At 41.9% G+C, this 26017-nt stretch overlaps 1 protein-coding gene across 4 annotated transcripts in view; it reads right to left on the minus strand.

Moving 5' to 3' along the window:
* PTPRM (protein tyrosine phosphatase receptor type M) overlaps window positions 1-26017 on the minus strand; it is a 746863-nt gene that overhangs the window by 455471 nt on the left and 265375 nt on the right. For all 4 annotated transcript variants that reach the window (XM_082668014.1, XM_082668012.1, XM_082668013.1 and 1 more), the window contains exons 3-4: window positions 22398-22669; window positions 3398-3476 (exon numbers count right to left, since the gene is read on the minus strand). In XM_082668014.1, coding sequence (XP_082524140.1) covers window positions 3398-3476; window positions 22398-22669 — 351 coding nt within the window. The remainder of the gene's footprint in view (window positions 1-3397; window positions 3477-22397; window positions 22670-26017) is intronic.

Consider the following 26017-nt stretch of genomic DNA (forward strand, 5'->3'; position numbering starts at 1 on the left):
CAGACCCAGTCAGAGACCCTAAGAGGGTCAAGGAGAACTTTTTCCTCTCCTACATACATAAAGGAAAAGCATTTGCTAAAACCCAACACCCTTTCATGATTGATTTTTTTTAAATACCCAACAAAGTAGGAATAAAAGAGAATGTCTTTCCTGATAATGAGCATCTATGAAAAACCCAAACCCACAGCTAACATCATACTGAATGGTGAATGGCTGGAAGCTTCCCTCCTAAGACAGGAACATGACAAGGATGTCTTCTCTCCATTTGTACTCAACATTGTACTGGAGGTTCTAGCCACAGCAATTAGGCAAGAAAAGGAATAAAAGGCACTCAGATTGAAAAATAGGATATAAAACTAACTTGACCTAAAGATGACATGGGTCTTGAAAATTCTAAGGATCCACAAAAAACAATTACAGTTTATAATAAGTAAGCTCAACAGGGTCTCAGGATACAAAAGTCAATTGTGTTTCTATACACTTGCAATGAACAATCCAAAAAAGAAATTAGGAAAACAATTCCATTTATAGTAGTATCAAAATAAAACACATAGGAATAGATTTAACAAAAAAAGTATAAGAAAGAAGTTCAGTTAGTACCCTGAATACTGCAAACACTATTGAAGGAACTTTTAGAAGACCCGAGTAAAAGGAAAAATACCCCATGTTCCCATGCACTTTGAGTGGATGAATTGAATGATATGTGATGTTAAAATGCTGCATGGCTTACAAGATATAAAAATACATATCAGCACCACAAGGTAATAATAGTAATACCCACCTATGCATAAGTTACAACCTACTTAAAAACAGGAGACAATATTTCAAAACTGAAAAAAATGCTTCTTCAGTTTCTCCTACTAGGATTATTGAACCAAATTCAAAATATAGTTTTAGCATGTGTACCAAATACAAAAATTATCTATCTTCATTAGAAGTGGTCTGAAGCCACTGCACAGCCATCTCCACATTTCAAGCTGATCTGGCATCTGACTGTCACTACGTGAAAATCAATTTTATGAGCAACTGTATACACTTAGCAGAACAACTATTTCTTTAAAAAATGTCGTAATGTCTACTCATAAACCTATATGAATCCAAACAGGGGCCTTTAGAGTGAAGTAAATAAAGTTCAGCAGTTTTGCATCTTTTGGGAAAGCATAGTTTTGGATATGAAATACGTTTCTTCACGATGTAAATTTAATGAACATCATCAACATTTCAAAATAATTGATTATGATTTAGAAATCTTGATAGGAAAGCCCTCAGAATACAAACTATAAAGCTTTCCATTTTAAGACGAAACGACTGCTTTCTTTAAAATCTTTATTTGCATGTTTTCCCCATAAACTTAGCGATTCGGGAAAAAATAACTACAGAAAGGCCATCATCAAAACCATTTAAAGCTCACAGTTCAACACGTTGTTGTAGCATCCATCACCTTGGGACAGAGCCTGTTTTGTGATTCTGTATCTCCTAACAGCAGTTTGCAAAGCCAATTAAGTATCAGCACCGGTATTCTCCAAAGGAGAGACATAAACTCCATTTCTATGGCTGCAGGCAGCTGGGATTGGAAATAACGCACGAAACTGCAGGAGACACATTTCTGGAAGGCTCTGATAGAAGGAAAAGCATTCAGTCTTTCTCTCTTACTGAAGGCGAAGACTCGGATCCTGCGGGATGGGAGGGGCTACACCTGAGGAGCTATTTTGTTGGCCAGTGGCCACCACACCTATATCCAGGGCAGCAGGGACACCTGCCTTGTGGTGAGGTTTGCTCTGGGAAACGGAGTGCTCAGCCCATAGTAGGCCTACAGTATTACTGGCTGACTTTTTACCTCCCGGTAAGAGGTGAATCAGAGGCCCTGAATATTCATGCACATTAGAAGATCTCATGGCGCTTTTCCAAGCCCGAGGCTATGACTCTGAGAATTTGGCCAAGTTCCAACTCAGGTAATTATATTCTGCTTCCTAAATTTGTCCTGCTGTTCCCATTAGGGACAGCATTGTTCATTTTCTTGCCTTTTCAGAAAAAAAGGGGCAGAAATTCTTCTTGAACTCGCCAGTCTTGCTGACAGAATAAAAGGCCAAGCGCCGTGCTACAAAAGTAACGTCTGCCTTAGTAATGAACAAGATGACTGCTGAGCTTGAACTTGGAGCACCAGGTAAAGATCTCAGAGAGGAGAACCCCTCTGGATGGAATCAGACAACAGTGTCATGAGAGCCCATCAGATACCAACCACCCAGGCTTCTCTGAAACCACCACAGGGAGTGATCATGGCGCCAATCTCTCAATCCATGCAGTAAAAGCAGACACTCTTGCGTGTGATGGTATTTCTAATATCAGGGTAGATATAACCATTCTCTCATGAATTTGGGTGGGGACCTTCAGCAGAGATCTAGAATCGGCTGAATGAGCCAATTTCTCTTTTATGCCAGGGATCCTAAAACATAAAGCAGGCTGCCATCCCTGGGATGGTCAAAGATTTAATGTCTGACAATATCAATTTGGGGCAAGGATATAGGGCAAATGAAACGTCCGTGCATTGCTGGTGGGCATATAAACTGGTCAGACATTTTTCAGAGCATCTAGTAAAACTAAAAATGTTTCTACCCTACCGCTCAGCAATTCTGCCTTGAAGAATACACCTCGCCCAAGCTCTCACACACCGCATGCAGAGGCGCGCACACACACACAGATGTTCACGGCAACCGTGTTTGTCATAGAGGAAAACTGGGGTGAGGGGGACTAAATGTTCGTAGAGGAAAAGAAAAAATAGAATGTAGTATATTCGTATGATAAAATCTCATGGATTGACTTAAATACAATGCTAAGTGGGGAAAAAAAGAATACAGAGTAATTTGTATAGTTCACTACCATTCATCACAATTTACAAAAGGCAAACATAACTGTCTTACTTTTTATGAACATGTAGTGATTATGGGAAACTCAGTGCACGTACACACACACACACACATGCATGCAAGAACATGCACATACACACATGCACACAGGCACACATGGAGACACACACATGCACACACATATGCATGTGCCCACACAAGCACACATGCTGGTACACCTAAGCACACACACAGACACCCACATTTGCAGACTTTTGCTTGCTCAGCTCCCAAAGCTCTATGCTGGGGTTGGATGTGGATGTTCCCTTAGTCCTTATTCCCGATTTTCACTTTAAAGACATTTAGATATGTACAGTGACATCACACATGATGCACATGTTTTTGAACTTCTGGGCTAGCACAGCACCACCCAGAGGCCCATCAGGGACTCTCTTGAGTAGGACGGCCCCCCAGGTTTTAGTGCCTTCTCTTATCCATAACATAAATACACCCCCAACCACATCCCCAGATGATTAGAAGCTGAGGTAACTTACTACATGGATGTCCTAACACCTTCACTTCATCAATGGCGAGGTAGCCTTGATGTCCAGAAGTTACGACTTCAAAAATCACCTAGAAAGTTAAGAAAGGTGGTCATTATTCACTCATTTTGTCAACTTTTACCAAATATTTCCTATATATAAGATATGTAGTTTCAACCATTCATTGATGTTTTCCAAAAATATTAATGGAACGCCCAATATCCGCCAGCCAGTGTTCCGGGTTCTAAAACTACAAAAACAACAAGACTCAAACCCAGTTTTCAGGGACATGAACGGCGGTGGGTCAGACAGCACTGTACCTCAAGGACTCACCTCATAAAAGTGGGGCAGGGTACCATGGTTAAGAACTGATACGTGGAAGACAGAGGCTGAGTCATTTTCCAGAGGCGATAAGATTTAAATTGCTTTAAGATGACATACCTTCTGGTCAACTTCTTTGAGGAAACTCTAGCACCAGACTGAACCACGTGGGGCCCTAGGTTTTATACAACTAATATATATAATTAAAATTTTAAACATATTATGAAAGAAGAGGACAGGATACTAGAAGAACATATACCAGATGGCCTCCCATGAGGAAGAGGCGTTTGAGCTGAGAGCTGAAGATGAATGAGCTAACGGTGTGAAGAGGATAAGGCACCTTCCGGGGCAGGTGCAAAGGCCCTGAGGTGGACATGACGGTGGCCATGAAGAGGAGACTGCGATCTGCAGCTATAAAGGTCAGCTGTGACCCGGCTCGGAGATCCCAGGAAACACAGCACATTAGTAATACAGAGAAGAGACTATACTAGCTGAAATTCAGACGGCAGAGTATCAATTAGGAGAAGAACGATATAAAAATCTCTGCAGTGGCAAAATCAAGAGGGCTTTATGACTGTATGGTCCTGGGAGACGCAGGGCAATAGAAGAAGGGCAACAGGCTCTGAGGTTCTCAGAATGACATTTTTGAGATGGTAGAGCCACTTCAGAGAAATTGAGGCTAAAGGAGATAAAAGAACCAGTAACAAAGTTATCAATGTTCTTAACATGATTGTCTAAAGGTGTCTGTTGTCAGGCTAGTGTTAATGATAAAAGGTCCACATGACATTATTTTCACCTCCATTTCTACACAGCACGAAACTGTGTCACCAGGGAGACCACGGCTCATGCAACATGAGGAGGGTCCGTCTAACACACAACCCAGCAGCTGCACCACTGGAGAAATGAACATTTTCATTCCTATAAAAACCTGCATATGTCAATCCCTATACACAGTACTATATATAAACTAGATAACTAATAAGGACCTACTGTATAGCGCAGGGAACTCTACTCAGTGCTCTGTAATGGCCTACATGGGAAAAGAATCTAAAAATGAGTGCATATATATCTATATGTATCACTGACTCACTTTGCTGTACACCTGATACTAACACAACACTGTAAATCAACTATACTCCAATAAAAAATTTTTTAAAAACGTGCACACGAATGTTTATAGAAGCTTTTATTTATGACAGCCAGAAACTGGAAACAGTCTAGATGCTGTTCAAATGGTAAATGATTAAACCGACAGTGGTACTTCCATAGTGTGGACACACCTGACTTGGATGAATCTCCAGAGAACTGTGCTGAGTGAAAAAGCCCATCATGAAAGATTACACGCTATTTGATTCCATTTACGTAGCATCATGTAATGTCAACATTTTAGAAATGGAGGACAGATGAGTGGTTGCCAGGGCTCAGGGATGGAGGGAGAAGGAACAGGAGGGAGATGGGTGTGGTTACAAAAGGACAACAGGAGTAATCCTTGTGATGCTGGAAGTGCTGAGGTCTGGACTGTGGTGATGGAGGCGCAAACCTACCCAGGTAATAAAATCGTACAGCTCGTAGCAGCGTCAGTCACAACAGCGCGGAAGGAACCCAAGTGTCCACTGATGGATAAGTGGATAAGCTCAATGCGGTCTATACATACTACGGAATATTATTCAGTCTTAAGAAGGACAAAAAAAATTCTGACACATGCTATGATATGGATGAACCTGGAAAACATGACGCTCAGTGAAATAAGTCAGTCCTAGAAGGGCAATACCCAGAGTAGTAAATTCATAGAGACGGAAAAGAGAATGGTGGTTGCCTGTGGCTGGGCGGAGAGGCTGGGAAGTTATTGTTTTATGGGTGCAGAGTTTCAGTTTTACAAGACGAAAGAGTTCTGGAGGTGAAGGGTGGTGATGGATTATGAATGTATTTAATACCCTGAACCGTGCACTTAAAGATGGTTAAGATGATACATTTTAAGTGATTTGTATTTTATCACAATAAAACAGTGAAAACATTATATAGCAGGAAATACACCCACATGCATACACAAGTACAAGTAAAACTGGGGAACTCTGAAAAAGCTCTAGATTTTAACAATGTCATTGTGACATTTTACTTGAGGTTTGCCAAGTGTTACCATCAGAAGAAACTGGGTGAAGTGTACATAGGAATCTGTATTATTTTTTACTCCTGCATCTGACTCCACAATTATCCCCATAAAAGTTTCAATTTAAAAAAAGTAATTATAAGTGACCATTTACTACACACATAATATGTTACATACCCTGGGCAGATATTACTCCACTGTCTTATTTATTATTTCACATGAAGAGATTCTTCAAGGATTCAATATTTCAAGAACAAAGAGATTTAGATACAAAGTCATGGTCCAAAAACATGCGATGCGTCTATGGAGGGTGTAACTTAAAATCCCAATCTTTCTGATTCCAAATATCGTGGCATTATCACTACTGCCCGTTGCCTGAATGAACACTGCAACCAAAGGACTGCATTATTTATGTTTGTGTGATGGATGCAAGCATGGAGGAAGCAATGAGCAGGACCCCCAGTGGAAAAGCTCGGGGGCTTCCCAGATAGAAGTCATCCCAGAAACACCTGCTATACTAGACGTCCCTGTGCCAGGATGCCACCAAGCTGAAATACAAAACACACAGGGGGAGGAGGGGCCCAGCAGGAGAACAGAAATGAAATGAAACTTGCTCCTGTTTAGGAGGTTAATATACATATTTTTCACTGATAGTACAGAGAAAGGAAGAGATGCACAGATATTCCTGCAATGGGAGCTTGCTAGCTTCTCTCTCTACTGAAGTCTGAGACAGGACAACTGAGGGGCAAAAAGCAGATGGACACTGAGAACGAGTGGAGGAAAAAGCCTTCCCAGGGCTCTCCAGACAGGGCTCCCGGGAAACGGCCAGATCCTGCCCAGGAGGAGAAGCATCTGCAGGCAGAGCAGGAACCGGCCAGATGCTCTGGTCAGAGTGGCCACAGCACAGACTGATGCCCAGCACCACCAGTGACCCAAGAACGCCATCACTCTGGCCACGAAAAGGGTACTTTGAGAGCCAAACCCAGAAGTTCATGCATCTTTCCTGCCTTCTTCCCTCCCTCTTATACATTCATTCATCCAGTTCAAGTCTCCACCAAGCATCTCTCTACTCCAGGCACTTGGAGTACATCATGAACGGAATAGATGAAGATCCCTTTCCTCAGCAGGTTTGTCCTTCTTCTTACCAAAAGTTATATTTTTTCCTTTATCAACTACAAGGGCTGAAGCTTCTCATACAAATGGAATAGTCCTCATTTTTAAAGGGATGCGTTAACTCTTAGAATATAATGTACATATAGAAAGCATGCTTATGTGGATCTGTTTTTAAAAGTTGACACGTGTAAGTTTAATGCACCATATTTAATTGAATCCAACACAAGGCCATGGCCCTACCATGGAAAAGGAGAGAGAAAGGAACGGGGGGGAAGGAATTAGACACTAGAAAAGCCAGCTTAAAACCTCTGAATCTGTTTTTTCATCCATCACATTAAGAGAACTTAGGACCCTCAAAAGTTTTATGCCCAGAGGGCTTCCCTGGTGCCGCAGTGCTTGAGAGTCCGCCTGCCGATGCAGGGGACACGGGTTCGTGCCCTGGTCCGGGAGGATCCCACATGCCGCAGAGCGACTGGGCCAGTGAGCCATGGCCGCTGAGCCTGTGCGTCCGGAGCCTGTGCTCCGCAACGGGAGAGGCCACAGCAGTGAGAGGCCCGTGTACCGCAAAAAAAAAAAGTTTTATGCCCAAAGATTCTGAGCCTTATTGTCCAAATATTTACTACATGCTCGGGGGGGGGGGGCATCAAAAAATTAGACAATTTTATGAAATATAAGATTTAGTTGGAGAAAAAATAAGTAACAATGAAAGAACAGAAGGGAGACAAGAACAGCCAAATGACAGATGGGAACAGTATGGAGCTCGTCGGACCATGAACCTTCCCCTCCTCCTTTCTTAACCAGCCAGGATGCCCGTGATACACCCAACACTACCTCCAGCCCAGTTCTCAGCCTGCTAAGTGCAAACCCACAGATGCCTGAGCAAGCACTTACCCAGCACCTCAGCCAGGCTAGAGCCAGAGCAAGACTCAGCAAGAAGCCAATTCCCCAAATTTCCCAGCAAGATGACTCGCCAGTGAGGCCACAACCGAAGAAGTGAACATAAGTTTACACCTGAAACTTTGCTGCTCTCAGTCTTCCAGCTGGAATACCAAGAAGCAAAGAAAGCCAGAGTCTGATTACAGACACACTGGAGACCGATGGACTGGCCCTTTCCTTTAACTGGAAACTTCTGAAGCAAACTTCTGAATTTGGCAGGTTCCAGCACTGACTTACAGCTAACTGCAGGGACAAAAAGAGGAAAACAATCTTTATAGATATGTTTATGGGTCTGTGCCTATACACTTGCACACAGATGCACAGACATGTAGATTTCTATAAAATAGATAAATAAAAACTTAGTATGACACCTTAGGTTTTAAACAACAGAAGGTGCATAACGTGTTGCAAGTTTGAAGCAATCACTTCAATGTTTCTTTCCAAAAAATTGAAGCACTTTTTTTTTTTTTTTTTGCAGTACGCAGGCCTCTCACTGTTGTGGCCTCTCCCGTTGCGGAGCACAGGCTCCGGACGCGCAGGCTCAGCGGCCATGGATCACGGGCCCAGTCGCTCCGCGGCATGTGGGATCTTCCCGGACCGGGGCACGAACCCGTGTCCCCTGCATCGGCAGGCGGACTCTCAACCACTGCGCCACCACGGAAGCCCCTGAAGCATGTTTTTTAAAAGGTCACTTTCCAGCTCTTTCTTAGAAGTTCATTTCAATTAAGGGACTTATGAGTACAAGTTTTGTTAGTTTTTTCATCAAGTTTATAATTTAGGATATAAATGTTTCAACACAAACCACGACTATAAACTGGGTATGATTTGCACTGAATGTTTGCTACTTTGAAGTAAATGTGATTAAATGAAGATATCTGAATTTAGGTGCTGTCGGACAATCATAGGTTGACGACTATCTTGAATTTACCTACCACCTGACCATTAAGAAATCGACTGTTTTTTTCCTAACAAACAACAGGGTTAAAACATGCAGTTCAGAGGATGAGGCCTGTCTTAAATAGGTTCCTTAAGAACAGATTTAAGCACCCCCTGAAAAGGTTTCCTTGTCATGAACTCTTGCTGTCTGGCAAGTTTTCCATTTTGTACTATTTTCTAGCCAGTGCCCTTACCAAGAAAGTTTCAGAAGCAGAAATAGTTTTGTCTCTTTCTGTCAAATAAGGGACTACTCTATCGAAAGGACAGATATTGCTCTAGGGGAATTATAACACAGGTATGCAGAGTCCAGGGCGGGGATGGGGGTGGCAGTCAGGGGCACGTCTAAAGATGCCTGCATCCAAGAACAAAAACATTGAGGTCACAGCAAACAGTAACACAAGGCCACCAACAGCACCACCGGCAAGAGAATAAAGAAAGGTGTGAAAGTTGATTTAGGGATGTGGCCATGCTTATTTTTATCAAACAGGACAGAATATACTGAAAATCTACATTAGACGTGAGACTTGGATCTCTTGAGGGAAACACACCAAATCTTTTCTTTATAAAAAAAATGAATCATTCAAAAAACATTTATTTATCATATACATCCATGTCCCAGGTACATTTTGTATATATTATCTAATTTTTTCTCAGTCAACCATATGAGGTAGATAATATTAACTCCCCTTTAGGGATGAGTAGGCAGACTCAGTAAGGTTAAGGAATGTTTCTGAGGTCATGCAATCAGGGTATAATTCTTGGTCTATTTTACTTCCAAGTCTGGGCTTCTTTCATGTTACCCAACTGCCTAATCTAGCAGGTATGAGAGACTATATATGTAGAATACATAGACATATACGTATGCACATACACATATAATATATAACCATGCATACACACACATATATATACATACACACAAATATATATGACTTTTAATGCATAGATGTACATATGTTCTAAATTCTTTACTTCCAGATTGAACTAAGAAATGTAGTCATCATCTATTTGACCTAGAAATAAAGATGCAAGGGACCGTTATATGACACAGTTTTAACAATGCCAGTTTTAAGACAAGGGTCAGCAAACTACAGCAAATGGACCAAATCTGCCCCAACCTCTGTTTCTGTCTGGTCCACAAACTAAGGATGGTTTTTACAGTTTTCACTGGTAGGAGGAAATCAAAAGAAGAAGATTTTGTGATACATGAAAAGTAGATGAAATTCGAATTTCCATGTCGGAAAATAAAGCTTTCTTGGAACGCAGTCACGCTTATTCATTTACGGATTGTCTACAGCGACTCTCACACAATCACAGCACAGTGGAGTTGCTGCCACAGAGACCATCTGGCCCGAAAAGCCTGAAATATTTACTATCCAGCCTCCTGCTTTAAGAGGAAGCTTTCCTGCTTTGCTCACCAACAGGCTGCCATTACTCTAGATAACAAGAAAGCACACATGGATAGCAGTGGTTCGTCTCAGCCAAATACAATATGCTTTGCACTTCCTGGGGGAGCCTTGAACTCTAGCAATAACAGGGAGAAAGCCCTCTCCTGGCTTGACTTGTTTCAGCTCTTATATACGGGTGGTGTTTTAAATGCCCACGTAGCATTGGAGTATCATTACCAATTTTTAAAAGCGTAATTGCAATATACCAAAACAAAACCATAGACACGAATTACTTGATAGACCTCAAAACACTGTCTTAAAAATTAAATTAAAAAATGAAGGAAAATCCAGCTCATTTAGAAGGCAAATCCTCTATAAATAAGCTAAACTACTGAGAATTTATAACACTTTTGTATTCCAACCTGACTCTCAGATCTCATTCTGCACAATGTCCTTTGGCATTAGCTCGATTACAGCTAAATGTTTTTATTTGTTTTTACCAAACACACACATTTTTAGGAAAAATGCCTTTGCTCTCTAGCCTAATCTAAGCTATGATTATTTGAAAAGTTGAAAGCTGAAGTGGGGGATGGGTATGATGGAATCATAGAGCCAAATTACCGTATTCTGGAATAATTTTGTCATCACACAGTAACCTTACCTCACTTTTTTTTGGTGGGAGAAATTTTGCTTAACAGAAAATAAAATGAATCCTCATTATTTGCTGATTCTGAATTTGTCTACTCGTTAGTTTTTTCAAAACCCCAAAATCAATACCTGCAAAGCATTCTTGGTCACTTGTGAACGTGGACAGAGCGGCAAAGGTTGGCGTCGCCGGACACACACATTCCAGCAGAGGCCGGGCAAGGAGAAGCTCTGCCTTCCAGCTTCCCTTCTCCTGCCACTAACAAGTGTCCTTATCCTCGTCTAAATGTGTCACATTTTCACCTTTTTGTGCCTTTTATTGGCGATGCTGCTATTTAAGATGGCCCCCAGCGCAATGCTGAAACGCTGTCTGGTATCGCCAAGTGCAAGAAGGCTGTGATGTGTCTTACAGAGAAAACGTGTGTTAAATAAGCTTCCTTCACGCCTAAGCCTAGCACTCTGGGCCAAGTTCACTGTTAAGAATCAATGATACACATTAAATAAGGCATCTTTACAGAAACACACATAAACCAAGGTTAGGTATTGATCAGTTGATGAAAGCCTTGTGACCACAGGCTCTCAACACGGGACTAATGCCCTATGTCCCCCAGAAGCAGTAGTCCAGTGTTTACTCATTGGGCGCTCACTGTGATGTTTAGAACAAAACTGTATTCGTGTGTTTGGATTCACACCGAGACCCACTTCTATCAAAGTTCTTGGTCACTGGAAGGACTCAATGCTCATTTTTGCTCTCAGTTCCCAGATATTACTGGCAGCCATGGGATGTAAAGACATGTAGACTAGAGAGAATCCATATTCTTTCAACCACTCAACAAATAACATCTCAGGAGACAAGACGGTGCAGCTCCACCATCTTTGGAGCCTTGGGGAAAAGCCACTGCCTTTCAGGTAGGAAGCAACTGGTTAAACCACTCACTAGTGCTGTTTTGTTTGCTCATGGAAAGCCATCCTGGATCTGAGTCTGCCAAACAGGAGACGGGAAGAAGTTTAACACTGCAGCATCTCCAATGTTCCCTGCTTTAGTGAGAAGCAAAATTAGCTTTCCACGCTGCCACTTTTCCTGCCACGTATAAGCAAAGCGAAGGTATTATCTCACCAACACAAACACTCCCCACAGAAGATGGGCTGGTGGAAACTGTCAGTCCCCTAGAACAAAGGGGATTCCGTGGCATCTGTCTGTCCTCCCACACAGAGCCTTGTAGCTCCTTTCTGGTTTTGGTTTAAATAAAAAGCTAAGGTGGATCATATTCACAAAAACTGATTTTTTTTATCCAAATAAGTTAAATAAAAAACAAAAACATAGGAAAAGAAAAGTTTCTGTAATGATGAAGAGTCAAAGCAAAACCACAAACGATAGACCTTACCAAATCAGGAACGAAGTACTGAAACCTTTGTTTATATGCACATTTCTTTCTAGCACTGTTATTTTATTTATTCATTTTTGGCTGTGTTAGGTCTATGTTGCTACGCGCGGGCTTTCTCTAGTTACAGCAAGCAGAGGCTACTCTTCGTTGCATTGCACGGGCTTCTCACTGCCGTGGCTTCTCTTGTTGTGGAGCACGGGCTCTAGGTGCGCGGGCTTCCGTAGTTGTGGCTCAGGGGCTTAGGTGCTCTGGGGCATGTGGGATCTTCCCAGACCAGGGCTCGAACCCGTGTCCCCTGCATTGGCAGGCAGATTCTTAACCAGTAAGTCACCAGGGAAGTCCATGAACATGTTATCAAAGCAAAGTTAAAACCTACTTTCTCTCCGTTAAAGGCATTCAAAGGATAAGATTCAAAATGAAGCTAATTATCAGTGCTTTGTCTTGCCATTTAGGACATTCTGAAATGATGTCATCTATTTTTTCTACCAGTAAATAACACAACTTTCTTCACTTTTGTGTTTTCCCTTTCCCTTTTGAAAAGAAGTAGTGTTCTTTTCCAATCTTTTCTAATCATGGGTCAAATGCCCATTCTATAAAATGGGATATGTAAGAAAATTAAGGCAGAGGGAAAAAAATAGGAAAGTGATAAGGAAAAGTGCTCAGAAGCAAGAAGTGACAGACCACAGAGAAGTGGAAGATGTCCACCCAGAAGAAGGACTTGTCCTTGATCATCAAATAACAAATAGAAACTGAGAAGGAAACCCAGAGACGTGGTAAGCTTTGCAAAATAAATATCTAAAATATTATCTTTGAAGGTACGAAACTGTCACATGACTCCCTCTGCTTCTTCCTAAATGCAGCTCTGAGTCTGTAGTAGAGTGACAGCTTCATATGTCCTCACTGATTTCTTAAAACTCATCTTTTTTAAGCACAAAATGCTGAGGACAGGAGTACCTGCTTAAAATAGCTTTCCTGTTCGAGACAGGGTTCTATTTCACTGCCACATCTAATTCCCCGTGTCCTCCTAGAGGGACGAAGCAATTCGATTGTCTTGCACTTGGTACAAAGCAATTCAACAGTCACGCACTTGGAATAATGGCCATAAGCTAAGGAATTTATGGAGTCAGGGAATGTTCTCTTTCTCCATCAGTACAGATCAGGATTTCCCAAGGTGCTCCAGGGAATACTGGACTCGAGATGCTCTGCTAAAGCCAAACGGATGTGCACGCTCCAGCTAGGCACCTGCACCTGCCATGGGTCACCCGGGGAGATGCAGAAACACTCCCGGGCTCTGAAAGGCCTGGCGGTACAGAATGTGTTCTACTTCGCATAAATCAGTGCTTCTTCCCATTTGGTTGACCGGTGCCTTTTAACCTTCCTTGGAGCAGTCTGGAAAACACTCATCCACGCAGACCTTAAACACTGTCTCTGGGCAGCAAATGCCTGCCGAGCGGCTGCCACCCGGCGTGGCTTACGTGACCTTCTAATAAAATAAGTGGGCTGAAGGCCAGTCCAGCGAAGAAAGCGAGGCTGCCGTACAGGAGTCCAGGAGGGAGTGTGATGGGAAGGGGTGGGAAAGATCAAGCATCTCCTGTTCCCTCACCCCTCGTCCACCAGGAAAGATAGCAGACAGGTAAAGGGTAAATCTTCGCTTAGCCTCCCCGAAGCGCTGGCCCCTTGATAAGCTCAGTGCACGGAGAACTGAGAGCACGGATCCACGCCTCCTCTCCTGTCAGGCCCTTCGGTGCTTCTAAGGGACTTGTTTTTACAGGAGGCTCTGGAGCAACCAGAAGACCAGTATCTTCCCTGACTTTACCTTCCCATCCCTCTTGTCACTGCCCACAGCCTGGCATAACACCTTTACTGAGGGGCCTGGGGGAGGGATTTCAAGGCCGCCTGTGCATTTTTTCCTTTTCAAAGCAACCATTTGTATTAAAGATCACTGCCCTCCTGGCCTCTGACAGGACTCAGAATCACTATCTCCAAAAGCAGGGAGAAAGGCAGTGAGTGTGGGGTTCCAGGGGTGTCTCTGGGTGCAGGTGGGGTTAAGAACCCAGAAGAATCCATCAGAGGCCTCGGAAACTTGCAGGTGGACAAGAGGAGAGAGGAGGGGAGAAGAAACAGAATCAAAGTGAAATCTTTTTTTAATCGGCACAATAAAGTAAAAGGGTGCTTGTGAGAGGAACGTGCTGTTCTTAAAATGGCAAAAGGCAGTGTCTAAATCAAAGGAAGCAGGTGTCACAGCCCAGGTGCCCTGGTGAAAGCAGGTAGCCCGCACTTATGCTGCCACCTAACAGAGGGGCAGGTTCTACGTCACAGCAGTTAGGACAAACACTAATTAAGTAATTAAATACATGTTAATCACCAGATACTTGACGATTTATGTGTTAATGAACAGTAATTAACCTGCAATTAGCTGTATTCCATGCAGATTACCCTTGTGATGTGTACTGGTAGAATGTTATTTTCCCTTAAATAGGAAACGCTCCACAAAGTGGCAAGAACACTTGACTCTGCTAAGAACCATTTTGAAACTCTACACATGCTAATCTAGGTCATGTTAGCAGAAAGGTTATAAAAACAAAGAGGTGCCCAAGAGAACCCACTATGTTTATCCAAAGTACACAGTGCAGTGGTGTTTGGTTGCACCGAAAACCTCCCCAAATCCAACAACTTACAAGACTCAGACTCTGACCAAGAAGAGAATCAACTCAGTATCTTGCAGCCAAAGATGAGGGAGAAATGGACATTCTTGACAAAAGCATGGGAGGATCAGGTACAGAACAGACAGAAGGAACCCAGCCCAGCACCCCCGTTCCTCGTCCGCCCGCCCAGAGCACCTGCCCCCCAGGTGTAGGCAGAGTGCCCAGAGCACCACAATAGCAGTTCCAGGGCTAACATGCTAGAATGTTCTGGCGGGAAAGCCCTTGCTTCATCCCGTTTCATCCACTGTTTCACTGAAGGATTTGTTCCCAGAACCCTTTTTCATTGCATACCTTCTGCCATCGCACCAAACACACTTAAGGAGTGACTTGGCAGGAGAAAGCACTCGACTATTACCTGCTTACCTTTTTTTCTGTTTTCCACAAATCTGAACCTCCATAAACTACCACCATTTCTTGAGAGGCCAGCACATCCAAAATGTGTTCTTCCATTCATCTTCACACCCTGCCCTGTCTTTATATTTAGTCCCGTAATTAGGAAGGCTCAGTACATTTAAGTTGCCCAAGCTTATAAGTAAACAGGGCTCATATTCAAATCCAGTTCTGTCTGATGCAAAGCGTATGTTCTTTTACTACAGTATGATGCGGCTCATTTACAAGCAATATTGTAATATGAAATCTTTTAAGACTTAACTCATCAATCTTAATTCATTAGATCAAAATTACTTTACAAAGTGTGAAAAGCATCATATAAAGTACTATATGAATATAAAATATTTTAATATACTAGTATTTCAAGCATGTGCTCACTCTACATTAATTTTTTAGATCTCTGTCATGTATCTTGCAGTCTAAATACTAATGGGACATCTGGGGGAAGCAGAGTCCCTGTGCAGAGAGAGAGGGTCTCTCAAACGTTATCACCTCCTTTAAATGTCCATGTCCTATTATCTTGTCCTCAGCTTTTGGTCCCAGAAACAGCCTATCTGTATATTAAGAATGCATCATTTGGATACTGACTCTTACGAACTATGTTCATAAAAGAAAATGTCACAGGCATGCACGTACACGTGATACCAGAAAAATAATTTTTGTGTATTTTGCAATTAGAAATATAATAGTCACCTAAAGCAGAAGAACATCCTCAGGCTAGTACAAAACTCCTGATGGAGGAATCTGTCTGGGAAATTGATCTAAAAGCAGATGGCTCCTGCATAAGTCAGGTTTTTACGAACATCAGGATATGACAGGCATTTCCTTAGTAAAGGTGTGCTCGCCCCACGGGTGCAGCGGGGAAGACCTCATCCAGGGCAGTGCTGCCTGAACACGGAAAACTGATTTTTCCAGCTTTTTTTCTGATCACCTCCAGTTCAGCTGCCATCTGGAGCCAAGGATGGAAATAGGATTGGTAGGTATTCTCCTTCCTCTCCACCTGTTGATACAATGTATTTTCCCCATGCCAACTGGGAACATCAAGTCTTAACATGGTGATTTTCTATCTCAGCATTTGGGAAATTTCCTGCTGACATCTCTCTTGTATCGTCTACTGAGTGCCATTTATCTAATAGTTTATGTTACTATTAGGGTAATGACTTCACTATGTTTACTGCCCAGCAGATAAAGGGGAGAAAAGAGGGAAGTACAACCTTAACGATGCCTTTAAAACGTGAAAGGCTGAGGCTTGGTTAGACTTCTTGGGAATTAAATGAACAAATGCATTTTCAGTGGATCCAGATGCTTAACAAACTTTGATCTTAAACATTTAGCAACACTGGTTTAAAGAATCTCTGCAAATCCACCTTTAAACCCAGAGTATGAAACTAACAATCACCCAGTGAACCAAAAAGCTATAATGAGAACTACATTCCAGTGGAATATGGTAAAGCAGGTACTGCTCAGCAACGTGACAGAGGTCACAGTGAGGAGCAGGAGAGTTTGGGGGTGAGGGTCAGAGGCTCACAATTGGGAAGGCAAAATATTTTATTCAAAAGAGCTCAAGGGGCTTCCCTGGTGGCGCAGTGGTTAAGAGTCCGCCTGCTGATGCAGGGGACGCGGTTCATGCCCCAGTCCGCGAAGATCCCACATGCCGCAGAGCCGCTGGGCCCGTGAGCCATGGCTGCTGGGCCTGCGCGTCCGGAGCCTGTGCTCCGCAACGGGAGAGGAGGCCACAACAGTGAGAGGCCCACGTACCACAAAAAAAAAAAAAAAAAAAAAAAATCTGATGACAATTCGTTCATTGGTATATAGGCTAGGCTACGAAAAAGCAACTGTATGGATCGCATGACGTGACCGTAAACCAATCACATTGCTGCTTCTTCGTCATCGATGCATGAATTGTCACAACTGTAAACAATGAGTTTACTTTTCACATTATCTTTTCCTTATTGTTATCTAGTGTTAGTAATACATATAACATCTATGGTGTTTGTATCATATAAGACACTATTGATGTAGGTACTGACACATGATTCATCTTCTAAACAGATAATGTAAACTTAATGTATCAATAAATACCGTACAGTACCATAAATGTATTTTCTCTTCCTTATGATTTTCTTAATAACATTTTCTCTTCTCTAGCTTATTTTACTGTAAGAATATAGTATATAATACACATAACACACAGAATATGTGCTAATTGACTTTTCATGTTATCGGTGAGGATTCTGGTCAACAGTGGGCTATCAGTGGTTAAGTCTGGGCGGAGTCAAAAGTTACATATGGATTTTCAATTGTGTGTGTGTTGGTGGGTCAGCACTCTTAAGCTCCACACTATTCAAGGGCCAACTGTAGTGTGATAATTCCTTTTAAAGGCCGATCTCCTGAGACTGTTGATAAATTAAATCATTCCTTTAGTTCTGACTGTCTGAGCCAGGTGTGTTCCAGGCTATTATGGGCTGAGTGCTGTGTCCCTTTCAAATTCATATGTTGAAGCCCTAACTCCCAAAGTGATAGAATTGGGAGATGGAGCATCAGTGAGGTGATTATGCTTAGCTGAGGCAATGAGGGTGGAGCTCCATAATGGGATTAGTGCCCTTATAAGAAGAGGAAGAGAGACCAGGGCTCTCTCTGCTGCACGCATGGGGAGGTCATCTGAGCACACACAGAAGAGCAGAACATGGCCTCCATAAGCCAGGAAGGGGGCCCTTAACAATAACGGAATCTGAGGGCCCCTTATTTTGGACTTTTCAGCCTCCAGAGCTGAGAAATAAAGGTTTGATGTTTAAGCCACCCAGATTGTGGGCTTTTGTTTTTCTTTTTGTCGCAGCAGCTCAAGCTAAGACAAAGGCAAAACAAAAATTTAAGATCTGGATTGTAGCCAGTGTCAAAACTAAATGAACGCACCAGGCTCTGGCCGCCGTGGAGCCCCACAAGGGCTCACTCCTAGAGGTTTTGGGTGTGCATTGCTGAAGGGAAAGAGAAGAAGATCAGGGCAAAGGTGAGCAGGACAGACCTTCTGATCTTGTCTAGATGCCTGGAGACCAAGGAAGAGTCCAGTGCAGGTTCCAGAGGGGAACTAGCTAGGCCTTCTCTGCTGTGGGAAGGTCCCCTCCAAAAGAAGTTTCTAAAAACACTCAGCCTCTTAGCCTAGTCCATCATACACAGCCTTATGAAGCCTGCCTTAGCCAAACCCACTTCCCTTGCTTCCATTTTAATCCTACAAAAGAAGAAACTTGGTCCCAAAGGCCATATTTTTGAATTATACCCTGATTGGTTATCAATATATTTATAAAAAAGAAGGATATTCAGTAAGTAGAGCATTTTCCCTCTGCAAGAAAAACTACTTTTTAACTCTTTTTTTTTGTTTTATACATAAAAACAGCACATGTACATTGGGGAAAATTTAGAATATGACAGATGACAGAAAGAAAAAATTCAAGTCACTAGCTGGGGAGATACTACTTAATATATTTATTTCATCATATAGTTTAATTATATATGTATTTATATATAATTAATACATATTAATATTAGAGATGTTTATATATAATTAATTCATACTAATATATAGATACAAAATAATACATATTAATATTATTAATACATATTAATGTATAATTAATACATATTTGTACATATATTTAATTTAAAATTGAATTTAACATACTACTTTATGATTTTTTACCAGTTTTACCCACTTAAGAAAATAAGCTGAGATAACATCATGAAATGATCTTTCATAACGTTATTCTTAACGGTTGCAAAATGAATTTTTGTATTGAGGTAGCATAGATGAACTCATCCTCTATTGTAAGAAATGTAACACTGCTCCTGGTGTTTCATTATTATAAATACACTGCCGTGAATAACCTTGTAGCTAACTGTTTGCTACCACTATTCATTATTTCCTTAGGATGAACTCCTAACAGTAGATTGCTAAAATTAGACTTATTTAAATATTTAACACTTTTAAAATGTATTGCCCAAGTGCATCTAAAAGGATTTTAACAATTTACACGTGTGCTAACACAGCTTTTACTACCCCTTAATTTCCATTCAAGAGACATTTAAATACCAGAAATTGTTGCAGGTACGAGGGCACAAAGATAAAACAAGCACAGTGGAGAAAGGACAGCCTCTTCAATAAGTGGTGCTGGGAAAACTGGACAGGTACATGTAAAAGTATGAGATTAGAACACTCCCTAACACCATACACAAAAATAAGCTCAAGGGCTTCCGTGGTGGCGCAGTGGTTGGGAGTCCGCCTGCCAATGCAGGGGACACGATTTCGTGCCCTGGTCCGGGAGGATGCCACGTGCCGTGCAGCGGCTGGGCCCGTGGGCCATGGCTGCTGAGCCTGCACGTCTGGAGCCTGTGCTCCGCAGCGGGAGAGGCCACAGTGGTGGGAGGCCCGCGTACCAAGAAAAAAAAAAAGAAACTCAAAATGGATTAATGACCTAAATGTAAGGCCAGAAACTATCAAACTCTTAGAGGAAAACAAAGGCAGAACACTCTATGATACAAATCACAGCAAGATTCTTTTTGACCCACCTCCTAGAGAAATGGAAATAAAAACAAAAATAAACAAATGGGACCTAATGAAACTTCAAAGCTTTTGCACAGCAAAGGAAACCATAAACAAGACCAAAAGACAACTCTCAGAATGGGAGAAAATATTTGCAAATGAAGCAACTGACAAAGGATTAATCTCCAAAATTTATAAGCAGCTCATGCAGCTCAATAACAAAAAAACAAACAACCCAATCCCAAAATGGGCAGAAGACCTAAATAGACATTTCTCCAAAGAAGATAGACAGACTGTCAACAAACACATGAAAGAATCCTCAACATCATTAATCATTAGAGAAATGCAAATCAAAACTACAATGAAATATCATCTCACACCAGTCAGAATGGCCATCATCAAAAAATCTAGAAACAATAAATGTTGGAGAGGGTGTGGAGAAAAGGGAACACTCTTGGTTAATTTTATTTTATTTATTTATTTAATTTTGCGGTATGCGGGCCTCTCACTGTTGTGGCCTCTCCCGTTGAGGAGCACAGGCTCTGGACGCGCAGGCTCGGCGGACATGGCCCATGGGCCCAGCCGCTCCGCGGCATGTGGTATCTTCCCAGACTGGGGCACGAACCCATGTCCCCTGCATCGGCAAGCAGACACTCAACCACTGCGCCACCAGGGGAGCCCGAAAAGGGAACACTCTTGCACTGCTGGTGGGAATGTGAATTGGTACAGCCACTATGGAGAACAGTATGGAGGTTCCTTAAAAAACTACAAATAGAACTACCATATGACCCAGCAATCCCACTACTGGGCATATACCCTGAGAAAACCAAAATTCAAAAAGAGTCATGTACCAAAATGTTCATTGCAGCTCTATCTACAATAGCCCGGAGATGGAAACAACCTAAGTGCCCATCATCGGATGAATGGGTAAAGAAGATGTGGCACATATATGCAATGGAATATTACTCAGCCATAAAAAGAAATGAAATTGAGCTATTTGTAATGAGGTGGATAGACCTAGAGTCTTTCATACAGAGTGAAGTAAGTCAGAAAGAGAAAGACAAATACCGTATGCTAACACATATATATGGAATCTAAGAAAACAAAATGTCATGAAGAACCTAGGGGTAAGGCAGGAATAAAGACAGAACTACTAGAAAATGGACTTGAGGATATGGGGAGGGGGAGGGTGAGCTGTGACAAAGTGAGAGAGTGGCATGGACATATATACACTACCAAACGTAAAATAGATAGCTAGTGGGAAGCAGCCGCATAGCACAGGGATATCAGCTCAGCGCTTTGTGACCACCTGGAGGGGTGGGATAGGGAGGGTGGGAGGGAGGGAGACGCAAGAGGGAAGAGATATGGGGACATATGTATATGTATAACTGATTCACTTTGTTATAAAGCAGAAACTAACACACCATTGTAAAGCAATTATACCCCAATAAAGATGTAAAAAAAAAAAAAAACAGCACAGAATTTACAGCCCATTTATTACCATGATCAAACCCAGGGATAGAGGAACTGGGATTGATAAATCTTCCCTAATAAACACCAAGCCTGCAGAGTGGGTTCCTGGGCGCCGATCATGCCGCTCAGATGACAAGCGGCCCTTGAGAAGACTCAGTCTCTCCTCCCTGGGTCTAGCCAAGCACCTCAATTAACCATGAGAGATGATCTTGGACACATGTTCCCATTGGCTTCCGAGGGAGCCAAAGGAATTAAGAAAGAGAAAATCAAAATACTGCAATTCTTTAATGCAGCCTCTTAGTTGGAAATTAATTGAGTTCTTAATGTGAAGTTATTTTCAAAGAGGCTGTGGACAAAAGGAGAAAGCACACAGAACGCCACCGTCACTAATTTCCCACCTTTGACACCAAGTCGGGATGCTCTTGGGGCACAGGCCCTCTCCGAGAGGACGGAGAGACCAGCGGGACCTCCTTGGTACCACTTTCTAATTGCTTCTGGCCTGCACCCTTCATTTCCTTTAAGTGCCCACTCCAGGTGGGCAATGTGGTCCCAACAGTACATCCCACAGAGCAGCTCCTCCATGACAAGGACTCGGTCTACATGCCATTTTCTTCCCATTGCTGATGGGGTGGGAGCAGGGCCCTGCATCTCACCAGCTGACCTCCACTACGGCTCACTTCCTAATGACCCATGATTCCTGAGATCCACTCATGGAAGAAGAGACTTTTACTTCTACCATCAAGTGCTCTGTCTCCCTGGGTCAGATGTGGCTACTTAACATAGAAAGTAAAACATCCTTGCAGACGGCAATTCCTGCCCTGCTGCAGGTGGCTGCTTTTATTTTCTTAAATAGATATATAAATAAACAAGTCTGAATGGTGCATTTTACTCATTTCTCTAAGTAATGTAAAAACAAAGCCTTAATACACTCCCTATCCACGAGCATAAGCTTTCCTCACCTTGGTCTAAAAATACCAACACTTCTAATACAGTCTCTGATTAGACTAATATAAAACTGATTTATATTTTCAGAAGTTAGAGGATGCATCAAAACAGGAAATGAAAAATAAAGGGCATACCTGATAAAAGTTAGGCCAGAAAGTACTGATGGCCAGCTCTGCCCTGTTCCATGTACGGTTTGGGTCTCCAGATATATTCCAAATAGGGTTCCCCAAAGGTCCGTTATTGACCTTCACGTAGACATTGAGTAACCCGGGAGCAGAATTACTCTTGCTGGATACAAAGTAGTGAAAATCAATGCAGTGGGTGTCATTTTCTTTGAGCTGAGGTAAGAGGAGGTGGGCTCTCTGTCCCTCAGATCTCCCAGACGTGTTCACCAACATGAAGGAGCCTGCGAAAAGAAAATCAAAGGACGGTCACAACCGGAAACACTACTTCCTGCTCGTACCTGAAAAGTCACCATCATTTCCATGGGTCGACACTGCAGTTCCACACATCTGACCTTGGCTTTGAAAGTCCCACCTCTTTCACACCTTTTCATCCCCAAAGTGCTCTCAAGGTCAGTGGGGATGGCAAATTCCCTTGATGTCACTGCAATTAGTTTCCTAAATAATAGGTATATGCATGGTTTGCAGATCTGCACTGGTCGATCTGGTGGTCACTAGCCACATGGAGTTTTTTTTTTTAATTAATTAAAATTCTATAATATTGAGTCATATTTTAGATTCCACATATAAGTGATATCACATGGTATTTGTCTTTGTCTTTCTGACTTACTTCACTTAGTATGATAATCTCTAGGTCCATCCATGTAGCTTCAAATGCCATTATTTTGTTCTTTTTTATGGCTGAGTAATATTCCATTGTGTGAGTGTGTGTGTGTGTGTGTGTGTGTGTGTGTGTTGTGTGTGTGTGTGTATATATATAAAATATATTATTATATATACATCACATCTTCTTTATTCATCTGTCAATGGACATTTAGGTTGTTTCCATGTCTTGGCTATTGTGAATAGTGCTACTATGAACATAGGGGTGCATGTATTTTTTGAATTGTAGTTTTGTCTGGATATATGCCCAGGAGTGGAATTGCTGGAGCATATGGAGGAGGATTGGACTGGGAACTTGGGGTTGGTAGATGAAAATTATTACATATGGAATGGATAACAACAAAGTCCTACTGTATAGCACAGGGAACTATATTCAAAATCCTGGGATAAACCATCATGGAAAAGAATATGAAAAAGAGTATACATATGGATAACTGAGCCGCTTTGCTGTATAGCAGAAATTAACACAACACTGTAAATCAACTAGGCTTCAATAAAAAAAAAAGAGATGAATTAAAAAAAATTCAGCACTTGGACAAAAAAAAAAAAAGTTCTGTAATATTGAAAGTGTAGGTCCTCAGCCCCAGGAACCATATTTCAAGCGCTCAATAGCCACATGGGGCCAGTTGCTACCATACTGGGCTGCACAGATATTGAACTTTTCCATCATCCCTAAACAACACTGTTCTACAATGGCGCCACCACTGAGTAATCACAGACACTCTGAGATTCTCATATAATCTAGAGAAAGGGAACAGATTGCTCTGGTTTGTGGAATCTTAGAAAATTGGCCTGATGATACTCCTTGTCATCAATATAACATGATTTTCTTGCAGCTCAGCACCCATCCCCCCAACTACTGTCACAACTGGCTTCTCCTCAACTAGGGGTGTTCTCATAATGGGGGGATGATGGAGTTTACCGATCAATGGCTGTGCCCATGGGGGACAGTCGTTCACAGAAGTCTCTGTGAGCTCCTTGTTTTCAACTTTTCATCCAGGGCACTAACCCACCCGTGAGTGCTGAAGAGTTTCCAGATGGATTCAAGCTTCCCAGATACCCTGACCTTGGGAAAGGTCACTTGGACTTTCTCCATGCCTAAGATCACCAGAAATAGCAACTAAAATAAATACATGAATTTTATATATCACACAAAGAAAGGTAAATCAAAATGTTCTAAGATGAACGGGAAAACAGGTCATCACAAGCCTTCTTTAGCAGAGAGGAAAACATGTATGGAAATTCTGAGGGGGAAGTACAACTAAATTTGGAAAATAAAGATAAAAAAAAACACTACTCAGGGTGGTTGGACTCATGGTTTCTACGGCATGAAGGGACTATTACCCTCAGTTGAGTATTCCTTTAAAAACGTCCCTCATTGAACCATAATTTTCAAGGAGGTGTGTGTATGCACGTTTGCGGGTATATATATGTTAGTAAACACCCACACGTATCTATAAAGATACATACACAAGCTCAGAAAAAGTGTGGAAATTTTCTCTCATCCACAAGCTGTGATTTCCTAAACAGCAAAATGAGAAGACTACTTTTCCCAGGGAATTATCAGGAAGACTAAATAAAAACCAGGAATGTAGATATATCCTTTATAAATTAATAGACTATTGTTAAAGGATCAATATTACAAAATGTTTGCTTCTGGTTATTACCTCTCAGGGCCCCTTCATGAGATGAGCTAGCGTTAATGCCATGTAAGAAAAATAGGAACTGAGTCACAGAGAGATGAGGACGCATCTTAGCCAGGCTTTAGGATGAGTCAGTGGCAAAATCAGAACTTGGGGCCTCTGGGTTTCCAGCCCATTACTCATCCTGCTACCCTCCAATAACTCCACATTTCTTCATGCGCCATTTGAGCACATATGGAGAAAACAAACCCTTTCATGACAGTGAAGGAAAATTATGGGAGCTATCTGAAAATACAGCAATTTTTCAAGAGATGAATGTTACGCACCTGGAAATATGAAAGTCAAGCCACAAGGGAAGGGTTATTGCGGAACATATATTTCAGTAATAGAGAAGAACTGCAAATGTGATTTAAGAAAGAGTTGGGAACAGAGAGGGATTTTGTGACAAGAGAATACCACTGCAGTGATTTGGGCTAGCTATGCTCTACAAAATGTGAAAAAAAAAGCTCTTCAAAATACACAGGGTCGACCAACCCCATCACAAATTGAAAGAGGGCAGTTGGTGTTTATGAGTTAAAAATCGTACTTTGTCGCTCTTAGTAAAATATAAGCGTATTTATTCGAAATTCAATCATTTGGGGCTCTGGCATCTGCAACATAGTTGCAATGTAGAATATTCCCTGATGGGGCTAAGGCATGAGTCGGCCTTGAAGCCAACTCTGAATCACCAAAAGCTTTAGTATTGTCACCCTGCCGAGAATATTACTTCTTGGAGTGTTTCCATCACTTAAACTTGGGTGACCAGAGATGGTAAATATGGCAATATGCATAGGAGAGCAAAAGTAGGTTTCCTGCATCCTGGAAAGTCTAGTTTGGATGACTGGATGAAGAGTCTCTTTTCACACGGTGGTATAAACCAGGTAACATCCTACCATAGTTGTTTGGGAAATCACTGGGTTTCCCTAAAATACTATTTTCCCCAACTACACAGCCTATCCTTCAATATTTACTCATTAAGCTTCATTCTAGGACAAAATACTAATTTTTACCTTGAGGTCAAGGTGAAACTCAGGTATTTTAAGTTGCAAACACTCAAATGGTCCTGATTTTTATACTTTCTCCTTTTTTCCCCCCTTTTGAACCAGAATGCAGTCTATCCCATTACAAGGCATGTTGCTGCAATGCAGATTAGCTAACAGGATTAGCAAATAGGGGAGTGACATCCATATAACACTAGAGCCCCTTCAGACCACATGCAATTTTTTG

This window comes from Grampus griseus, assembly GCF_964374135.1.
Source record: "Grampus griseus genome assembly, chromosome: 12".
NCBI lineage: Eukaryota > Metazoa > Chordata > Mammalia > Artiodactyla > Delphinidae > Grampus > Grampus griseus.